This window comes from Aedes aegypti, chromosome 2 (genome assembly GCF_002204515.2).
Source record: "Aedes aegypti strain LVP_AGWG chromosome 2, AaegL5.0 Primary Assembly, whole genome shotgun sequence".
Lineage (NCBI taxonomy): Eukaryota > Metazoa > Arthropoda > Insecta > Diptera > Culicidae > Aedes > Aedes aegypti.
Window position 1 is genome coordinate 68115066 of NC_035108.1, and position 23607 is coordinate 68138672.

At 36.1% G+C, this 23607-nt stretch overlaps 2 protein-coding genes across 2 annotated transcripts in view; one reads left to right on the plus strand and one right to left on the minus strand.

The window, feature by feature from the left end:
- The window catches only part of LOC5564573 (agrin), a 339321-nt gene that overhangs the window by 216021 nt on the left and 99693 nt on the right, over positions 1–23607 (plus strand). The gene's annotated exons all lie outside the window — the stretch shown is intronic.
- On the minus strand, positions 844–2354 carry LOC110675627 (odorant receptor 67d-like). The gene is made up of 4 exons (XM_021841120.1): positions 1591–2354; positions 1350–1539; positions 1134–1289; positions 844–1079 (listed from the first exon to the last, which is right to left on the minus strand). Exons 1-4 carry the CDS (start codon positions 2346–2348, stop codon positions 1020–1022), a joined length of 1164 nt encoding a protein of 387 aa, XP_021696812.1. The 5' UTR covers positions 2349–2354; the 3' UTR covers positions 844–1019.

Below are 23607 nucleotides of genomic sequence, written 5' to 3' on the forward strand. Positions count from 1 at the left end.
CATCTCGGGACCTATGGCTTTACATCCCTACCGAAGGAAGCCATCACTATAACTTTTTGTCAGTAACTATCTCGGGGATGGGATTCGAGACGGGGTTGGTGGTCTAATGGCTATCGCTCCTGCTTTGCAAGCAGAAGGTCGTGGGTTCAATCCCAGGCCCGTCCCTTTCACATATTTGTAACACTATTTCTAATAGCTGTCTTTCTATATCTCCCTGCGTCATTATGGCGCAAACATCATCAGTTCTATCTATCGCTAGAATTGAATATATCGACTTAACCGCTTACCACAGTGGTATCCATACGGTCGAATACCTCATCCATCACTAACAAAACACCCCTACTTCCAAGGTAGCTGTGGGAATTACAGGAGATTCTCCGGTTTACTAGCAACAACGGCTAACTAATTAACTTCCTTCCTCTCCCCGGTGGACATAAGGACGTAGCCAGCGCCGTTATCAATCGAGAAATATTAAGGGTAGTGTGATTGTACATTGAAGATGGAAAAAAGCTAAAACCCAAGCTTCATCTGAGTGGTTCTCTGTGCAATATTACTATCCTGATTGATCACGGAGTAGCAAATACGAAGTGTATGTTCCATAAGTTGATCGTTGATCGTTTTTGTTGATCGTAACTAACTCGGGGATGGAATCCCAGGTCCTCAGCGTGAGAGGTGACTGTTCTGACCACTACACCAGCTCCGTCCACCACTAGTCTCAGTTTTTATATCCATGGAAATATGGCACTTTATTAAATGAATATATATAACTCCTTTGAACAATAAAAAGACAGGATCTACAATTATTAAAATAATTTATCATGGACTCAAGTAGCACATTCTGCAAAAGACCAGTGCATTTATTTATCAAATATATTTTCGACTGTTGTAAGCAATATTCGAATTTGTACTGAGATATTATACATAAATTATAGTTGTAATTTTTAAATATTTCAACAACTGAATAGCGTTGACATATTACATCCTCTAATATTGGTCTTCACAATTTGTGATAATATCTTTCAAAGTGGCTCCATATATGTTATCAACATAGCAAAACATTTATAAATGTTTTTCATAATCTGAAATAGAGATTTAATAATAAATTGAAGCTTACTTTAAGGCATCTATCTTACATTCACAAATGTCTCCACATTCAAAGGTAAAAGGTTCAACGCAGTCAACTCCACCGAATTTTGACTGCGAGCCAAAATCAGCTGCAACGATCGTTGTTCGGTTCGGGCCAGCTGGTACCACTTTGTGTTGTAAATCGCAAGAGTCATTTCGTCATTCTGCTAAAATTTACGGGTTATCATGAAACGGAGTAAAAAGATCGCTGTTTTTTTCCATACCTTTACACTGAAAATAGTTCCGAGAAGGCAGAACTCCATGAGTTGAAAAACTCCCGCCAGTAAAAAGCCTATTACGTGATAGTAATCGTACACGTAGAACAGGAATAGGTTCAGCGCAATAAACGACACCGACGAAGTCAACTGAACGAAATTGACCATCTCGTAGCGATCCCTCAAATTAGTTTCGTACCTTGAAAAGATAAAATTATAGCTACACTCCAGGTCAAATAATATCACCAACCTGACTATTTCCTGGTGTAGTTCAACAATTTCCGCTACCATGCCACGAACCTGACTCCCCGTTTCATCTTCAAGATCAAGAAGTTCATCCAACTCTTCCAGCTTGTTCCTGTACACGTCAACCAATCCGGCCACACTGGCGACCACCACCAGGATGATCAAATCCATGGCGCCAATTCCAACGACGGTCAGCACATTTATCACCAGATGGTAGGCCTGTGTAATTCCAAATCCCAATGAACTGCTGGGGTCCACTCCCGGTATCAAGAAATTCATCGCCAACTTCAGTTGGCCATAGAACAAGTAGTATCCTAAAGGAAACCCCCCAATCATTATCATTCCGAAAAAGTATGAAAGCAGAAGAATGGTCTTAAAAACGTGTATCTTCGTCATCACATTCATCAACACGGCATTGTCTTTCGGGTGGTCGGAGTGGATTCGAAGAAACTTCTGCAAAAAGCGATTTCTCCGCCGATATTGTTCGCTGTGGTCGATGCAGTTGTACAACTTGGCGGCCCCTTGTAAGCCCACGCCCATCAGAGAGAACACTTCCAGAACGTCCAGCCAGTTAGGATAGTAATGGAATACGCTGTAGAAAACGCAGACCATATAGCTAGCAATTATCGAGCAGAGTGTAATTGTGCGATAATCAACCCGAAAGTTGTCATCCATGATATCAGCTCCACAAAGGCGACTGAAGCGACGAAACAGTCGCATGAACGCATCGTACGACTCAAGGGAGGTTTTGTATTGCTGCATGGTGGCTGTCCAGATCTCGACTGTTCGTTAAGCAGACATTCTATACTTGAGTATAATATCTAGATCATTAATATATGCTGAATTAATGATGCTGGCTGAGTAATTATTAACACGCTCTTGATTAAACATTCATTGCAAACTCATCAAACATTCATAGTAGCACAAACACTTTGCTGCCATGGAATTTTTGAAACAGAGATCATTTAAACAAGTGATTTGGTTTGATTCGCGGGAATCGCTTGATTTTTCAAAGGTGCTTAGCTGATTGACCGAAGTGAAGATGAATACTAGAGCAAAAATTAGTTGCCCTAGATGTTTCCAGGCCCTCTTCACTGCAAAAGGCAGCGAACTTCCTTGAAATCATCAACCTTGGTGAATAGTTATTATTAAGTATAGTTATTAGTAAGTATGTATACTGGCTAAATTGGGACACACCACAAATTAACTAAATTTGTAGTAAAAACTGCCGTGCAACATATGAGAAACACCATTTAAACAGACAATCCGTTGCCAGAACATATTTTCTTTGTTACATGGTACGTAATGAGAAACTCAACTGTATTGCTAAACAAATTTTTGGCTGTCAACACGTAGTTTAGTGCAATTTTCGCGCAACAGGGAAAAAATCTTCTTAAGTAGTGGTCATTGAAACGGAACTTGAATACAATGAACTCAAGTTGCGGATGCTTCAATTGAAAGTAATTTGAAACATAACGTTGGAACCGACATTTTAAGAGAAGGTGCAAGAGTTTGTTTGAAAAGTTACTGAATACATCTTGATAAACTTGACTTCATTGCTGTTTGCAGAGAATATTTGCAGCAAATATCGTTGATTCGATAAGGTTAAATGTCAAACACGAGGTGAAATGCAAGTTCATTGGAACCATAATGAAACTATATGAGCTTTGGATAATAATATGAAACGGAACTAGAGCTTCCGTTTTTAAAAACATCTCTTTGAGAGATGTTTCTCGTGCTACTTGGGCCGGAACTCATACTTCATGTGTTAAACAATACCCAAACATTATATGTGTTTCGAGGTTAAAAAGTTATTTTTTATGATTAAGAAAAATAATGTATTTTGCCATGTAAGAGGAACGAAGAAATTTGAAGACTGCAGACGAATTCCATGTCAAATCGGTCAGTCACAGAATTCGACCATCTTCGATTTGGATTAATTTTTTCACATGTTTTTGGTATGGTAGAATAAGTGTTTTCCATAGAAAAAAATATTATTTTGACTCAAGTGTAACTTTTGAAAATGGCCTATAAATTTTAACTTGCAACTTATTTCAAAAATTCTAACTCCGAAACTGTTGATTTTAGAGAAAAATGTTCTATGAAGATGTTGTAGTCAACCGTTAGGACTATTAGAATATACAATAGAAATATACACTGAAAAAATATTTTATTTATTTTCATAAAAAAATCAAAAATAAAACCTAAATTTAAAATTACACAAAAACCCCATTTTGTATATTTTTTAAATTTTCACCATTGAATCTTGATAGTAAACAGATGTTTGGGACAAAGTTTCATGATGGAGAAATTTTTTTATAAAAAAGTTTTTCTAAGAACAACTTTTGGTCGATTTTCAAAATTTTGATTTTTTGTCAAAATAAATACGTTCTGATGATACAGTAAGCATTTTGAAATGATTCTTAGCCATAATGATGATACGAATAATTTCTCTAGAAGTACCGTAAAATGGGGTGTTGAGGACTCGTGGGGTTTTAAGGGATTGAACTTCTCAGTCAAGTTTGACAAATCACAGAAACGTGGAAAATCGATGTATAAATCATCTGAAATGCTCAATTTATTCGGAGGATTGTGAGCTGCATTATAACATAGGAGCTATCTAATAATATGAAGTATTGTGGTTGCTATATATTGAAAACCGTTCAAAACATTTTTGTTCGAATTTTATGGGCTAAATACATTCATCTACAAAACCATGAAATATATTTGAGAAAAATTCGCGAGTAACGTAGAAGAAAAGTAAATTTAATTGAGATCATAGTGCAGACAAAAACTTCTTAAAATTATATCTGGGTTTCGATTTTGAGAAACTTTTATGAAAAAAGTCTCGTTTTTAAAATAAGTGGGGTGTTAAGGGATTATCTATTCTAACTTTTCTAAGTTACTAAACTCATTCGTTTTATGCCGTTTTGTATTTCAATATACAGTGAATCCTCCATGAGTCGATATTGAAGGGACCATCGACTCATGGAAATATCGAGTCATGGAACAGAAATCCTTTGGAAAGCTTTTTCGAGGGCTTTTGATATACACGTCGGGAGAATGGTAGGACTGTATTTTGTTCAATTATTGACATACTAGAAGTTGCTCGAAATTTAGGTAGAATTTTTTTTTCATCCCTTAACACCCCATTTTACGGTAGCCATTTTCAAATTATATTGAGTTTAATGCAAAAAATATTGTTTAAATATTAAAATAGGCCGTTTCCATAAGTTATTCGCGTTTCTCCATTTATAATAATACGTTTTTGAGAGTAAAGACCATATTTCTCTCCACTTACATATTTTTCTTGATGGAGAATCGCGAATAACTAATGAAAATGGCCTATTTTAATATTTAAATAATACTTTTTTTCATTATTTATTTATTTATTTATGCTGTTATACATGTAGAGTAAGGAATTCTCCTTTTTTAATTCTACAATTAGATTGATAATCAAGTTCATGATATTTTGGTAATTCTTAATTAACTAATCTTTACTCGTTTAATTTCTAATTCCTTGTTGCACACCATGCCGTAACCTCTCTACGGAAAGATTGTAAATTTCTTAGAGATTTAATTGCGGGTGGAAGTTGGTTCCAATGAACAATGCCACGTACAAAGAAAGTTCCACCATAGTGCGAAGTGTTGTAGTGAATTAATCTGAAGTTTCTATGACGCATACCATGAAAAGGTTGTAGTTTTCGAAACAAATAGGGTGGTTTTTCATCATTTATTATTTTGTACAGCACAAGACAGGAGCGTAATTTAAAAAAAGTTATAAAATGAGCATCCAAGAAGTTGGTTGTGGTACTGTGATACCCTGGAGTATCTTGAAAGGTTAAAAATCCATCGTATGCAACAATTTAAAGCTACTCGCAATCTGTCAATTGCCCTAGCTGAAGCATTTAAACTCGATATAATTTGAAAATGGCTACTTCTAGAGATATTATTAATATAATCATGATGGCTTAGAATCATTTCAAGATGCTTACTTATCATCAGAACGTATTAGTTTTTAAAAAATCAAAATTTTGAAAATCGACCAAAAGTTGATCTTTGAAAAACTTTTTTATTTTATATTTCTTCATCATGAAACTTTGTCTCAAACATCTGTTTACTATCAAGATTCTATGGTGAAAATATAAAAAATATTAAAAATGGGGTTTTTCTGTAATTTTAAATTTAAGTTTTATTCTTGATTTTTTTATGATAATAAATAAAATATTTTTTCAGTGTATTCTTTTTTCTTATAGTCCAAACGGTTCACTACAACTTCTTCATAGAACATTTTTCTCTAAAATCAACAGTTTCGGAGTTAGAATTTTTGAAATAAGTTGCAAGTTAAAATTTATAGGCCATTTTCAAAAGTTACACTTGAGTCAAAATAATATTTTTTTCTATGGAAAACACTTATTCTACCATACAAAAAACATGTGCAAAATTTAATCCAAATCGATTTTCATTTTTTTCGACTCATTCTGGATGGAATTCGTCTGCAAGCATGTTAGAAAAGTCGATTAAATCTAAATTCAATCGTGCACTTTAAGTCAATTATATTTTATATAAAAGTTAAAGTCATATTTTGTAATTTTGGGCTATCATTAGAATCAGCTTCACAAATGGTGGAACCTACCTGTCTGTCACAAATGTTTATGGAAATACCTCTATGAATTGGTCGGTATTCAGACCAGTGTCTGTATATTTCAATATACAGTCTACGCCTACCCTCAGTAGGATCCGTCATCGTAGATTTCTTCCTTGTGTGAATGTTTTTTTTCGACAATACATGCACGAATCTCAATGAGAATATATACCAAGGTGTGGAAAAAGAATCAATTGCTATGTATCAGTAAAGGGAAAAACACGTAAACAAAAATAACTATGTCACTAATTTACACGGCTTCTTATGGAAGCTCACTCGCTTGTAGTTGTGAAACATTTTGCACCGTACACAGGTCCCGAGCAGAAGAAAACAACTACTGAATATCAATTGAGGTATTCCATACCAGATAATTTCCAATACTTACAACCTGAATGAGGTATGAATGAGCCCTGCATAAGAGGTAAAAAACCTCAAATAATACCTTCTGCATATTCTACAAATACCAAGCTGATAACTATATATTCAATTCTCAGTGTCAGTGCCTCTAGATGAAATTGAATATTGAAGTAACACCAACAGTGGGTTAAACTGAATGTGTGCGTTTATTGCACCCACTCTCTTTCTCGTCGCATTCGCTCTCATAGTCATATTGGCCTCGTGCTAGCCGAGTTTGTTTTTGCTCGTTTTCACACTTATCGGGAATCATTCGGCTGAATTTTTACGACACTGTCAGACAGACCAGACTAGTCTATATGTTAGCGTTCTAAAAATAAGTTAAGAACCTAAGTATTTTTTTTCCTATGTTATTTTGATACAGATGTATCATCAAATAGATAAGCTCCATTATCACAGCGAATAATGCAAATATTTTGACATTTCCATTGCCTGGTATGTTTTTCTGAAACCACTAAAAACACTTGATCCAGTCTATTGAACACTGACTAATTTATTCATGAACTTGGTGCTCATCCTGTAACTCCTCCGTTCCAGGAATCGGTAGAAAAATTGCTTTAGGGACCCTCAAAAAAATAATAACGATATACTTCCAAGATTTTTTTTTTCAAGAACTACTCTAGACTTTTTTTTTGTGGAAAAAAGATTGAAACAAAAAAATGTCATCGGATACCTTAGGATACCGTAATTTTGGGTGAAATTGATCATTTTTCACGGTTTTTCTTGTCTGATTTCTATAATGTTGGCAATGCTAAACAACTGAATGATGAAAAACAAGTACGAAGGTGCACCTCATTGGCTGAAGTGTCGAAATTTTCAAACAAAAATAATTTTAGTGCTAAAAAATATCTCTAAAATAAAAAATCGGGTGTTGTCATTTAGGGGTGAAATTGATCACTTATCAATGCGATTATTGTTAGTTTTCAATACAACTCTACATAATAAATTTGAGTTCCCTGAATTCGAATATGTCTGTTAAATTCTTAACAATACAATATTTATAGAAATAATGCATAATTAAATTTCAAGAATTACGCCGAAAACGCCTAAATGTATGCATTTTCCTAAGGAATTTTTTGATATCTAACAGAAATTCAATTATTTCAACCAATTGAGCGAATTGGTACGAGTTTTGGTTATGAAATCTTTCTTTGGGATATATCTTAAGCATCCTCACAAAATTTCACGATTATACCATGTTCAAATCGTTGTCTAGAACTAAAAGTTTATTGATGTTTGTCAATACAGCACCGTACATGATTTTGAAATTTTTATTTACTTTCATAAAAATACATATTTTTAACAAAAGAAACTTCACGACACACAATTTTACAATACTGACGACAAACAACGTTCATTCACTGCATGTTACATTGATATTTGTGCTCCATTAGGGAGAAGTAAAATCAAGTGACATCAAGTAAAATCAATTTCATCCTACTGATCAATTTCACCCGAATTTACGGTACCCATATTGAACACTCCAAGTATGCTTGCAGAACATACTCCAAAATCTTTTTTGGAAAAACCAATAGCAATACCGTAGGAGTTCCCGAAAATTTGTCTCGGATATTTCTGCAAGGAATCTTCTAAGAATAGCTTCTGGAATTCCATCAGGAAAACTGAGAAGAATTTTCAGGTGATTCACATTTGCTGTTAAATCAATCATATAATCACATTGTGCTTTCGATCTTACTACACTTAAACCTCAATTTACGAAGTCTTTTTCAACGCAACCTCAATTTACGTCATTTTTTAACAATGTAGATTTAATTGACGTCACTGTTTTACGAAGTGCGGAAATTGAGTTTAGACAATGATGTGGGAAATAATGTAATGGAATGACCTCCGGTTAGGAGAAGCAGTTGAAAACCCATGCAACATGAATATTTTCGGAACTGGCAAGAAGACAGTATGACGAAAATTGATGTCCGACGCCATTTTGGAATCCAATATGGTGACCTCCGGTTGAGGAAAATCGTTGGAAACCTATGCAATATGGATATTTTCGGAACGTAGAATGTAGAATCATGTGCCCAAACTCCAAAAAGTCCTTGGAAGACCTTAACTTACACACATTCTAGCCTGATTAGGAATAATATATCCATAATATTTTAATGATACTAGCATAATTTCTCGAAATAAATAAAAATAAAAATAATTGGCTTTGGTTAGGGAATCTGCTGCTACGTGGCCCAATCGTTATTCTCAAGCATCTGCTACTTATTTGAAATGATTATTTTCAGTAAAAATAGAGAAATTCGTCAAAGTATCCGATAAGGGATAACGAAACATATGCGCCAGGAATTCATTCTGGGATTCCTCTTTGATTTCCTCTATATATTTTTCTTTAGATTTTTCAAGAAGTTTATTCAACAACCATTCCAATAATGTACCCCAGTTTCTGCGAATAGCTCGAAATTTTCCATGGAGTCCTTAGTCATACATCTCAAGATATTTTCCCGCCTTTCAGAGTTTCTCCAAAATTTTATCTTTCGGTTCATCCGAGAATTTCTATGAAAGCTCTACGAAAGAATTCTTCTCAAGATACTCACAATAATTTATCTTTGGAATCCCAGAAATAAAGAATGTTTTTTATAATACACCCCATTATCTTCAAATTTTCAAAAACCGTGTTCAAAATCTTATGTAGAAATAATCCAAAATCTTCTAAGAGTTACAAGAATTTAACCAAAAGTTAAAAAGTGATGTGGTAAGATTTTCTCCAGATATCATAACAAAATTAATCTGAAACATCTTCATTTGATTTTTCCTTTCTTGATTCTAGTGGCTTCCCTTGAATATTTGTACCCAAAATTTCTCCAAATACTAGAACAAGACTTTTTTAAACGACACCATAGAAAACAGTGCATCAATTTATCCAAGAATTCATCATATACTTGCTTTTGGTTTGCTAGGGTTTTTCTTAGAAAAAAATATCTTGAAAAATCATTGGAAGGCTTCCTAGAAGAATCTGTAAATAGAAGAAATTATTAAACAAATTCTTGGATAGGCTTTCCAGGGATTACTGGAAAAAATGATGAAATCTCTGGATCAATCTAAAGGAATCTTTAGAATTATGCTCCGAGTACTAAAAAGAGTGTTACTGTTGATTACTTTTACTAACGCACAAATAGTTGCTTCAGGGCAAAATCAACTTACGCCAACACTAAATTATAGCCAAATCAAATACAAACACACCATTGGTTCAGCTACCCATTTTTACTTTCATCAATTACAGCCAAACATCTTTTCATGACCCTAACTGGGATAGCGTAAAAATAATTGGAGCGTTAAAAGAAGGACGGGATCGTTCCAAAAATACCCATATTACATGAGCTTTAAGTGATTTTCACAAACCGGAGGTCACCATCTCTGATTCGTCTTGAACGCGTGAAGAGAAGGTTACAATGTCTGAAAACATTCTTATCTTTTGACTTCATGTCATGCTCACAAATCTGCATACCTCTAACATGTGAGGAATAGCAAAGGTGGAAGGATAACCGGTACTCACGCCGGATTGAAAAAACAAGGATCAAATTCATGTTTGCTAACCTTGTTATGATTTAAATATAATATTTTAGAGAGAATTTCTGAAAAACATTAAAATAAATTTTTCAGTTTTTCGCGAAAATATCTCTGGAAAAACTTTTGAAAACATCCTTGAATACATCTCATTATGAATCTCTGCAGAAATACCTCCAAAGAGATCGATACTACATACACTCCCGTGCATAAGTTTGGGTTCACCCCCTTAGAAAAAAAAATTGTTAAGTACATATCTCTGGAATTACAAGTCCAATTAGACCGCATTCGAAAGGCAAAGAGTTCTTACTTCGTATGTTTTTTTCCAAAAACATTTTTCGAATTTTGTATACTAAATTTTTACTTAAAGTTGTAACATTTGTCAAAAAACACACTGAAAAAACATTGCTAATTTTCTCAACATTGGATCAACCAAAATTTTTAAACAAAGTGTCATTAGAATCGTAATGTTATATTCTTTGAAGGGCGCTCACGATATTTTTGCGGAAAAATCTGAAATCTATTCAAAATCAATGAAACAGTCATTCAAATCATCGTGCAAAAGTTTGGGTTCATCTAAACTTACTTAAAACACGTAAAATCTGTGAAATCTCAAACCAATCATGTATGCGCCAATATTTGCATTTGAAAAAGCTATGAATTATTAAAATAGGTTGAAAAATGGCAGAGATATTAACAAAAATGATTTGCGTGCGGCTCAGATGAACCCAAACTTTTGCACGATGACTTGAATGACTGTTTCATTGATTTTAAATATTTTCCATATTTTTACGCAAAAATTTCGTGAGCGCCCTTCAAGGATTACGTGTGTTTTTTTAAATGTCACAACTTTAAGTAAAAATTTAGTATGCAAAATACAAAAAAAAGGAAAAATACACACGTAGTGCCTTTCAAATGCGGCTTACAGAGTTTTAATTGATATAATGGTGATCCATGAGCGAATTGTATGAAATTTCTTTATCGCTCAATAACTGGCCGAATACTGGTCAATTGGAAACAACTGGACTCCATTTTGCGCACTGCTAATGAAAAAGAAGGATGCATGTACCGCATAGTTTAACGTTTTATGCAAAAATAAAGCAAAGTTTGTTTATGATGATCGTTTTAGCGTGAAATTCATAAATTAACTTTTATGGTCGCTCATCCCTCCGTAACGGAAATCCTGGCTACGCCTTCGGAATCAGAAAACAGAGTGAAATCACAGACAAACAGACGTAACACTGACGAAATTTTCATGGACCTCTCATTGATCATTTCAAATTTGCTATGTTACACATTTCAGAACCAGAGGCGCGCGCATCGTTTTTCTTCGAGTTTGACGTTTCACACTACCGCCATCTGCCGGTCATGTTTCACGAAACACCTTTTTGTGCAACATGCCCACCAGATGATGGTAGTGTAAACTGGGCGATGGATTTTGAAGAAATTTGCTCTAGGTGTTACGTCTGTTTGTATGTGGTGAAATCATTAGTGCGCATTGTACCTTCGCGCTGTGCGTAAACACATCCTCTCTGCACTTGCAAGTCTCAAAAACAATCTAAAACAATAGAAACAGTACTTCTCAGTGCCACAAATACAATACTTTTCAGCACTATTTTCTCTACTATTGATCCCTTTGCGATCCTTGTTTGGACCCGTGCCTTCGATTTTTCGTTGGCTTTGTTAGTGAATGCTAGGAATGGTAATCCTTCTTAGACTCCGTCTTGGGAAAAATAAACCTCTTAGAGGGTCTCTTCTTCTTTCGTTTGTTCACTAAACATGGTTGCAACTACTAACAAAAGGAAGGGTGAATCTCTGTATTCACAACTTCCTTCCAAAAAATTGGGTTTAAAACTGTCATTACACGTGGCAAGAATGGAAAAACGGACGTTTCTTCGGAATACGCGCTTTATTCCTAGGGTAAATGGTGAATGTTGATAGTTGCATCGAAATGGGAACATTTCCAAATGTTGAATACGGAGGTAATTTCCAGAATCCCATTAAGTGCCCACGGAGCCAAAAGTGGAGTCATGATACCAAACATTACCGCATGGATGCTTATTGCCACAATGAGGGCATTCAAGCCATATGTAACAAATATATAAAATGTATGCATCAACTTATCAACAGAAAATAGAAACTTTGTCTTAAGAACTTGCTTGTAAGCTTTTGATCTTCACACAAATTTTCAGGCCTGCTATGTTGTATGCTGTATCAATATGGGCTAGCTCACGGTAAAAAGAAGCAAGGTATTATACTCCGAAAAATTAAATTTGGCAGTGACGTCATTCCTACCGCAAACTCGAACGAGTGCAAAAGAAAGCAAAGCTTGCTCTCTTTGACTATCCTGTAAGCCTCATGCTTGACGATAGTAATGACGACACATGTTTTGATTGAAACCCGTTGTTTACACTTGGGAATAGCCTACCTTGTTGAGTATACCGTTGTAATACCAGAAAAAAGCTCTGCAAAATTCTGCTTTGAAAATAATTCTGAAGCTTCTTCCCTGGTGTAGTAGGGTAACCGTCGTATTTGGGACCCCTTAATAAGCGATTTTAGTTTTTTGTCCCAATTATTTAATTGCACAGCGTAACCAAGTCAAAGAACATGCCAAAATGTAGAGAAAAACTTACTCTACGAGATAAAAATGCCCATACGGTCATGTAGGATAGGGAAAAAACATCTAAAATAATTGAATTGTGAAACACTGTTTTTCATTATTTTTGACACACCAATACATTTTGGACCCTCAAAGTATATATTTTGGACACCCGGCATTTTTTATCGTTTGGCGACAGAGTCCACGACACTGGTCGGTTAATATGCTTGCCCATAGTCTAATCAATCATAAGCCTGCTCCAAATCAGCCGCATTTTGAGCCGTATTCATTTGAACTGAAGACATCTCTGGAGAAATTGTTTGTTCAGCCTCGGAATCTCGTCATGCGGAAGCTGACTGAACAAAAAATCATCTGAATGTTTTCACTGGTGTTTTGATAGAAAGGTACTGAGAATTCAGCGTTTTAGCTTTGTTTGCCGATAATAGTCAAATGATGCCAAAGCCGTAAATTACCCTGTAAGAAACAATTTTCAATGATGATAAGTCAAATGCTTTGCTAATTTGGCTCCATCATTTCCGGTGCGGATTCTATGTTCGTGGAAATACATGTTTTAACACATAGCAAATTTTGAATTTATCATCAATGGATGGAATTGAAAATGATTCAAATATCTCTTTTATATGATTTATACTGTTGTTTTGAATTTTCTTTTGTCTTTCTCTATTTCAGGTACAGAACATGAAGTTCTCAAACTATCAATGGGTTATCCATGTAAAGCACTACTTCCACTAAAAAGGTAAAATCTGTTTGATCCTCTTCCTTTTTCTCAATGGCTCTAATGGCTATAGCTTCTGTTTTATAAGCTGAAGGGCATGAATTCAATCTTAGGCCGTCCCTTCCCTCGTACTTTGTAGTTTAATGATCTATCTCCTATTTTATGTTAATGGCATCATCTGCTTCAAAAGTAGAGCTTGTGGAAAAGTCAATCAGTCAAGGGTCTACTGTGTGTACTAATAAACTTAATCTGATTCTTGCAATCAATACCTTACAGAAAAAAAAAAATATTTGAAAAGTATGTTTTAAATTGTGTAAAAAGGAAGGTATTCTGACATACTTATCCATAACTGAAGATTAAAGAAGAAAGGGCCTTCCATAGTAGAGTGGTAACGTCCACAGCTACTAAGTAAAGTCGTGCTGCAAGTGTCGGGGTTCAAATCCCGGTCGGTCCAGGATCTTTTCATAATGAGAAATTTTCTTGACTTTCCTGGTCATAGAATATCATTGCGGCTGGCAAACGATATGCGAATTCGAAAATGGCGGCTTTGGCAAGTTCTAAGTTAATAACTACTGTGAAACTATTCATGAGTAAACTGAGGTTAGGAGAAGCCTCTGTCCCACTGGGGACGTAATGAAAAGGATAAGTAGAAGGAAACAAAATTCTGATTCTTTTTGAGATTTGATATCATGCATTGTTTCCGAATTGTTCGGGAAAAGAGCCTCGCATTGGAGTGCCTTTCTAGGGTGTTCATAATTAGCCCGACCCACTTAAACAATAAAAGTCCAATAGTTTTAAGTAAGAACGAACAGATTTAGTTTCACCTAGTCCTGCATGGTGAGCAGTCATCTCACTTAATCAAACTAACACTTCATCACGCTTTGCCACTCTTTGTGTACCTACATGGTCCATTCCGGCGCGTGGGCGTTAAGTTGTCGTAAGTGTACACCTCTCCCCCGGATGAAATTTATATGTTTGCAATATTTAATTACAATTTGTCGTATAAATCCCGAACGGCAGCGTTCCATTGCGATTCGAATTACCTGTATCTTGTGGCTGAAATCGCTGGCAGTATCAATGTCACTCGCTGTTCGCAATGGAATGGTGACAACGAATACCTTCTCTTCATCGGCTTATGGCCATATAATAGTTGCTATAGTAGTGGGATGGTAATTTGTTTCGGTGTTATCTCGTTCGATCCGAAGTGTAAAAGAGGAGGGACCCAGATAGTCGTAGTGGTAAACGCGCAACTATGCAGCAAGCTCAAGCGGGTTCGAATTGCACCGGTCGAGGAACTTTTCATGCAAAAATGCATCAATCGCTAAGAATCTCTCAGTTAATTACCGTGACAGTGCTCATAAGAACACTAAGCTGATGAGCAGGCTCTGTCTCAGTTGGAACATCACGCTAGGAAGAAGGAAAGGCTCTTCCTTTGCTATTACCGTCGCTTGGTATGTCGTTTGAAGCTCGGTGAAATGATGTGATTTGTGATAAGAGATTTCAGCACCTTCTAGAGTCATAGATCTGCTGTAAGCCATCAACCGTTGGAATAAGCAAACCAAGATTGAGGGGTCTATTTTATAAGTCGAGTCGATCAAAATGACTCGACTAGAGTCACTGTCGACCGAAAAATTTGCTCGTCTCAGCTCTGTCACTCGAGTTTTTCGACAGTTGTCACTCTATGTGACTGGATTACTATGGGAGTCGACGGGTGACATCTGAAATATGCATGCTTGCTTTGATCGACAATGAATACAGACGAGTCACATGAATCTGCTCGATTTACAAAATAGGCCCCTGAAACGGCAGTCTCGCTTCTCGAGTGGTCATATGCTCACGGTGACTAATGTTCCAGAAACCTGATGATAATTAATTATATCGCTAGAATGAGTGCGTTGTCTTCCTGCTGGAAGCGCCTATCCACAGTGAAAGAGAGTGCATGCGTGTTCACCAGGTCATCGATCCCATTCCAAGCATATCGACCAGTCGCAGCACTGACCGACCAACAGAGTGACTTTCTAACAACGGCACATCCATCTGTGGTGGATGCACCCCCTGTTTACGCCTATGTGCGGCATGAAGGAGGTCGTGGAATCGAACGATGAGTGTTATGCTTTGTAAGCATAAACATCCAGCGTTCGAGAACGATAACCTACCGTAATGCACACGCAGCGAAATGGGCTGTAGCATACCACCTCGGTAGAATGCTAGAGTTAAGTAAGAATGAAAAATAAATGAGAATGAAAGTAACCATAGACCGGACCAGTTCATTGGCTATCACTCACCCAGTCATTGGGACATAACACATCTACCATCCAGCACACTTGACTGATGATTATGCAAAGCATGTGTATTCAATTTGGATTAAGCACAGCTGCAACAAGACCCGTACGAGCTCACACGATTTCAATAAATCGTAATCGCCCCATCTTCCCAGTCAAATGGCTCCCATTAAACATATTCCACCGAAACCTAATACGGCTCCAGACCGAGCAACTTTATCAACATCCAGGCATCTCGAAGATTTACAATGGCAAATTAGGAGAAATGTATCCACCTCCACGCAAATCGGTTTCGATTGCACATTTATGGCTGTTGATGAGCGTTGTATTTCTTTGCTCTGGGAACTGTCGTAAATTAGTGCTTCACGATCCTCGAAATTCCGTCACTTGGAAGCAGTGATGCCAGATTTTGGGGAATTGATCCCGTAGGTTTAACTGACAAGGTTTAACTGATAATAACCGTGCCCCATTCTACCCCATTACCCCGAATCCCATTTACCCGAATGCCATTACCCCGAATTCCAAAACCCCGAACACCCCGAATGACATTACCTCGAATTCCAATATCAAGGGGAAATGTCATCAATATCATCATGTCAAGATCATTGTAAATTCGGGGAAATAGCATTCGGGGTAGTGGAATTCGGGGTGATGGCATTCGGGGTAATGGAGAACTGATTAGGAAGAAGTGATACCTATTATAAAAAAATCAAAAATATGAAAGCCCCAGGCGATGATGATTTTTTTTACATTCTCATCATGAAACTTCCAGAGAGTAGCTTGAGATATATACCAAATGTTTTCAGTTAGCATAATTTCCTGACAAATGGAGTATATACCAATTTTAAAACCGGGCAAAAAACTTGCAGAATCCTCATGCTATCGTCCAATCAACTTGCTTTTTAACAAACTGATGGACCACATCTACGGAAGTTTCCATAGATCTGACACCGCTTCTACGAAGAAGACGCCTCACCGCGATCTGACCCAGTCAACCGAATACAATCCAATCACAAATTCAATCCCTTGCTTCCTCCAGTAGATCGCCTTTCATCGCGCGATCGCTGGCCGATCGCACCCGGGCGGCGTGAAAAGCACTGTTAATCGCTTTGTGCATGCTTTCAGTCGGACACGCGATCCGTCGCCACTTTCGCTGTTTTACGACCGACGCGGCCACACGACGAAGAGGAACCGAAGGAACGAGTTGTTGTTTGTCTTTGGTGTGCGCTCTCGGAGTGGGATAACAATGCCGTTCAACAGAGTGTGGTCAACGGGTTGTCGGTCGGGGAGGATCACCACCGCACCGTGTCGTGTGCTGCGCGAACGCGCGTCCAGATGATGCCCTCCGGGGCGAATCGATGCGATCTTCGTGAATCGTTTCAATTGCCCGATGACGACGGATCAATGGACCCCGACGCGACGGTGGATGAGGTAGCGAAGAAAGATCGATGATCGTTGATTGGCTGTATAGATGGGCTATCGAAGAGAGGCGTTGAAGGAGGAATTCGATTGCTTGTCGCGTGCTTTCGGTAGCCAAATGACATCGTAACCTTTTGTGTGATTGATTTTTGATGTATGCTCGTATGTAACATGAAACGCTTTATTTATATGCTTTTCTTTATGGCGTAACATCTTCACTGGGACAGAGTCTGCTTCTCAGCTTATTTTTTTAAAAGTATTGTTAGGACAAAACTTTCATTCTCCTTCTTGTTAGCAACATTCGATGCAGCTTCAAAACTGGAATTTTAATAATATATTAGGGTAAATATTTACTCTAAAAGATCACAACTTACATTTTGGTGTTGACAATAACCCATTTGATGGTTACAATGTGGTGTATTTGGGATCTTCTAAAGAAACTGTTGAAACACGTGTTAATATAAATCAACCTATACCGATTTCAAATGAAGCTACTTGCTTTGAAATTCAATTAACTTTCTGATAGTATCTCAAAAAATCTTAACTTTCCATAGAACTGCTTTCTATTGTGGTTTTTCGATTCGCCTCGTATTGCCATCACTCATCATCTCCCCTTTTTGACAGCGCTCAGTTCGTATGCTTCACTCTTTCATTGAGGACGTAGCCGAAGCTCACTCATAGACAGGCAAGAACTGTCGAGGGACTCGCCAACAAGTACTTCTACTATTATGAGTTGAGTTTTCTTTACAACTTGACATTTTTATGCCTATATGCCTTTGGATGTTGAGAAAATTTCTATCCCAAAATGCGACATTCGTAACTTTCAGTGAACCATAGTTAGCATGACTTTCTCATATTGCGTAGGCTACTGAAATCTGTCTTTGGCGGATATTTTCAGCACATTAAACAAACTACCTTATCAAATGTACTTTATATTCTCAAATTGCTAGTGTCATTAGGTCTTTATATCATCTGAAAGATTTTCAACTTGGTTTTGTGGAAAAAATACGAAAACTACGAAAACTCATATATTTGTATTTATTATCGCTTGTGCCACTATAGGAACAGTTGTGCCTTTAGTAGCATTATTTCTAATTTCTGTTCCTATAGTACCACTAGCATCGCAAAATACAATGCCGTGCAAAATACAAATCAAATTTCGTATAATAAAAAATAGTTTTTCTCAGTATTGTTACTATAGGAACACTAGATATAGTAAAGGCGCAAGGGAGCTCAAACTTTAAGCAAAACTTATTATTTTGATAAATTTTTGCGACTACAGGGGACTGTCTTCTGAGGGAACACCGATCCTAGCTAAGCTTTAGATGATATTTAAAGAAACTTGCTGTATTTCTCATAACATTCTTTTCAAGTTCAAGTGACTCCATGTGCTGAAAGATAAAAATCGATGAAATTCAAACAGTAATTCGGTTGAACATTATTATACCTAAATTCATTTCTCCTTATTTATTCTTCGGTAGTTTCAAAGCCTGACTTTTTCCAGAAATTTATTATTTTTTGCCAAAAATTATAGCAAATCATTTCGCTGATAGCTAAGGAAACCATTAAAAAATAAGAAACTTCTTAATGTTTACGAAGAATTCTCAGGTAATCCAACCAGATTTTTCATCAGGTGGTCTAAACCTGCCGTCCTAAATTGTTTTGCCGAACTCACACCAAAGCAATTTCGTTGTATTTCTTTGAATAGTATTCAAAAATTTCATCAAAAAGTCCACCCCAAGGTACATTCAATCTCTCCAATTCCTGCTATACTTGTTTTTCTGCCAGAAATTACAAAACTTCACCTTTTATCATACGAAGCATTACGTCAAACTTATTGCAATTCCTATCCGGCAAAAAAAAGACAAGTTTAAAAAGATTAAATTTCTCAATTTTTCTCAAAAACTTTATCCTAGAGGTGCACTGGAAACAAAAATAAAACAATATCAGACTCAAGGGCTTGGCTTTGGCGTTGGCTCGAATCTATGACATTTGGTCGAAAGACATTTGGTCGAAAGACATTTGGTCAAATGACATTTAGTCGAATGATGTTTGGTCGAAAGTACATTTGGTCGAACGGACATTTCGTCGAATGGACATTTGATCGAAAAGGTTTAGTTGAAACAGAAAGCAAATGATATTTGGTCGAACCGACATTTCGTGGAAAGAATAGTGCTCGAGTCTAAATAGTTTGTAGCATTTTGTCGGTAATGCAAGAGTGATTGAATAATTACAAAAGTATCAGCCATTTTACCAACAATCTATATGCGTTTAGCAAAATGCTGCTTCTTTGTTCAGGCATATACTGAGATTCGAAATAAGCTGATCATAAATGGAAACAACTTTTCAAAACTTTGGAAACAATAATCAATTTTACCAAATGATTCCGTTCAACTAAACATCATACGACCAAAATAAATTTTTCGAATCTATGTCATTTTGTCGAAAGACATTTGGTCGAATGACACTTAGTCGAATGACGTTTGGTCGAAAGTACATTTCTTCGAACGGACATTTCGTCGAATGGACATTTGATCGAAAAGGTTTGATTGCAACAGAAAGCATAGCACATTTCGAGAGTAGCATTATGTCGCCAATACAAGAGTGATTGAATAATCGAAAAAGCATCAGCTATTTTACCAACAATCTCTTTGCGATTAGTAAGACTATGACATTTGGTCGAAAGACATTTGGTCGAATGACATTTAGTCGAATGAAGTTTGGTCGAAAGTACATTTGGTCGAACGGACATTTCGTCTAAAGGACATTTGGTCAAAAATGCTTATTTGAAACAGAAAGCAAATGATATTTGGTCGAACCGACATTTCGTGGAGACCTCAGTCAACTCGTCTTCCCTTACCCGATACATAGAAATAGTACAGTTTTCATTTTTAATAATCCAAAGCTTCTACTGCAAACTCTGTTATTCACCCGAGGTCATCAACACTGTCAACGAAGCCATATATTTGCTTGAGGAATGTTATTAAGCTGGAAGTCACAGAATCTATGACATTTGGTCGAAAGACATTTGGTCGAATGACATTTAGTCGAATAACGTTTGGTCGAAAGTACATTTGGTCGAACGGACATTTCGTCGAATGGACATTTGGTCGAAAAGGTTTAGTTGCAACATAATGCGTATGATATTTGGTCGAACCGACATTTCATGGTCTGACTATTGTTGAAAGTAGAATAATGGTACAAGAGTGATTGAATAATGGAAAAAGTATCAGCCATTTAACAAACAATCTCTATGCGACCACAAATCACAAAATTTTTATTCAATATGAAGGACGCCCTCCCAACATATTGATCAACCTGTTGCGTTTTTAATATCTCATGCTGCTTTTTTGTTCGGGCATGTTCTGCAATTCGAGATAAGCTTATCCTAAATAGAAGCAATCCAACTTTTGTCTCCAGAGTCAACTCGTCTTCCCTTACCCAATACATAGAATTAGCACAATTTTCATTTTTTTAAATAATTCAAAGTTTTTACTGCTTTTACCCGAGGTCATCAACATTATCAGTAAAGCCATATATTTGTTTGAGGAATGCTGGAAGTCACAATTAGCCAATTGGCCATAATTGGAGTTACCGACAACTAATATTAACTTGGCCATAAAGGTTTTTCATTAAGCATTTTTTCCCGCCGTTTCAATTCTGAATACCGCGTTCAAAAATCTTACCAATGTCCGTAAGCTGCAAGCCCCGAATTCCAAGCAAGATCCCGAGCACTCTCTCCAAATTCTTCCATCAGATGAAGATCAGCAGTTCATTACGAAGAAAGATGATATTTCAAATTAATAATAAATAATGAAAACATTATGTTCACATCGTTGAATAATATAATAAAAAAAAATCAAAGAATGATGATATTTTCAAAGAATAATAAATTCACTAGAGCTAAATACTACAGTCAATGTACAAAAAAAACTACTTCTAAAAAGTTAATTTGAATAATCATCGAAATCCTAGATTTTTGCATAACTTCAAATTAGAAATCAAAAGATGTATGAAATTTAAAACTAAGACTACATAAACTGTCCCATTTTTTATTCAACTACAGTTAATTCAGATCATCCAAAAGAATACGTTATCTTACCATCTTTGCAAAACTTAGAAAGAATTTTACCAAATGATCTTTCAATAAACCATTAAAAATACCGTTCTGATTCAAATTCCGGATAGCTTTTAATTTTGGACACTCTACTTTGTATGGGAAAGGTTTCAATTGAAATATTTCAAAATTTCCCGTTCAAAAGTTCCAACTTTCGGGCGCGTTTTAATAATAATGTTAAATAGCAATCCATGAAAATTTATAATGGGCGACTAGTTTTGACGTTTCTCTTACGAATGCAGAAGTTTAATTTTTATTTTAGCTATTTCAGTTATGCTTTTCGTGAGCTGTCCGGAATTCGAAACAAGGTGTCCGTGAAATGAAGCAAAAGTGACGTTGCGTCCGGAATAGGAATCATGGATAGATCATTAATTTATATTTATTTTAGGTAATACATCCTGTGGAATCCGAATCTTAGCTCACCGTTCGGAAGTAAAGTATTTTGAAAACCTGATAACGCAAAGGTATCGTACATTATGTTTCAATGTTTATGCGTTTCAATCGGTTATACTTCACTTAGGCCTTGAGCTTCCGTAATATGAATCATAACGGTAAGCTTTAAAACAAATTTCCGATCAACTAAACGTCATTCGACCAAAATAAATGTTCCAAAGCAATTCGACCAAATGTCCATTCGACTAAATGTCCTTTCGACCAAATGTACTTTCGACCAAATGTCATTCGACCAAACGTCATTCGACCAAATGTCATTCGACGAAATGTCTTAAAGCCTATTAAGCTGGAAGTCACAATAAGCCAAATGGCCATAAGTAGAGTTCTGATTTCCGCATTCAAAATTCTTACCCACGTCTGTGTTGCAGCTCATCCGGAATTCAAAGAAATATCCTCTTCGAATGCTTCCATAAGATAAGCTGATTTGCATTACGAAGAACAATGATATTTCAAAAAAATAATAAATGAAGAAAACATTATGTCACATCGTTGAGTAATAACATAACTTGTTAAGCAGTTTCCAAAGAATGATGATATTTTAAAAGAATAATAAATTCACTAGAGCTAAATATTTCAGTCAATGTACAAAAAAACTAGGTACTAAAAAGTACATTTGAACAATCATTGAAATCCTAGATTTTGGCATAACTTCAAATAACATATAAAAAACTGTATTGAATTTAAAAATAAGACTACATAAAATGTCCCATTATTTATTCAAAAACAGTTAATGATTCAGATTATTCAAAATAATATGTTATCTTAGCAACGTTGCAAAACTTAGTAAACAATAATCACTTTTACCAAATGATTCCATTTAACTAAGCATCATTCGACCAAAATAATTTTTCCAATTCTATTCGACCTAATGTCCTTTTGACCAAATGTCCTTTCGACCAAATGTCATTCGACCAAACGTCATTTGACCAAATGTCATTCGACGAAATGTCCTAAAGCCAAATTTTTCAAAGCCATTCGACTAAATGTCCATTCGACTAAATGTCCTTTCGACCAAATGTCATTCGACCAAACGTCATTCGACCAAATGTCATTCGACGAAATGTCCTAAAGCCCAACGTCGAATGACGTTTGGTCGAATGACATTTGGTCGAAAGTACATTTGGTCGAAAGGACATTTGGTCGAATGTACATTTGGTCGAATTGCTTTAGTACATTTATTTTGGTCGAATGACGTTTAGTTGAACGTAAATTTGGTTGAAAGCTTATTCTCAAATGGTTTATTTAAAGATCATTTGGTAAACGTATTCTTTTGAATAATCTGAATCATCAACTGTTGTTGAATAAAAAACAAGACATTTTATGTGCTCTTATTATTAAATTTCATACATATTTTTTTGTAATTTAAAGTTATGCCAAAATCTAGGAACTGAACTTATTAGAAGTAGTTTTTTTTGTACATTGACTGACTGCTGATCTTCATCCGATGGAAGCATGCGAAAAGACTACAGTGGGGGACCGAAATCCGTACAGGCTCAAAATCCGTACGCTTCATACAAATAGTAGGTCTTTTGTATAAAATGGACGGATTTCGATTCATTTCTTAGGTATAAGGATTTCTGTCCCACACACTCGGGATCTTTCTTTGCATTCCGGGTCTTACAGCTTACGGACGTGGGTTAGATTTTTGAATGCGGAAATCAGAATTAAAACGGCAGGAAAAATTTGCTTTAAGTGAATGTTAGGATTCAGTAACTTTACTTATGGCCAAAGGAATCATTGTGACTTCTATGTATGTAAGGGAAGACGAGTTGACTGAGAACTCAAAAGTTGGCTTCCTTCCATTTATGATCAGCTTAGCTCAGGTTGATCA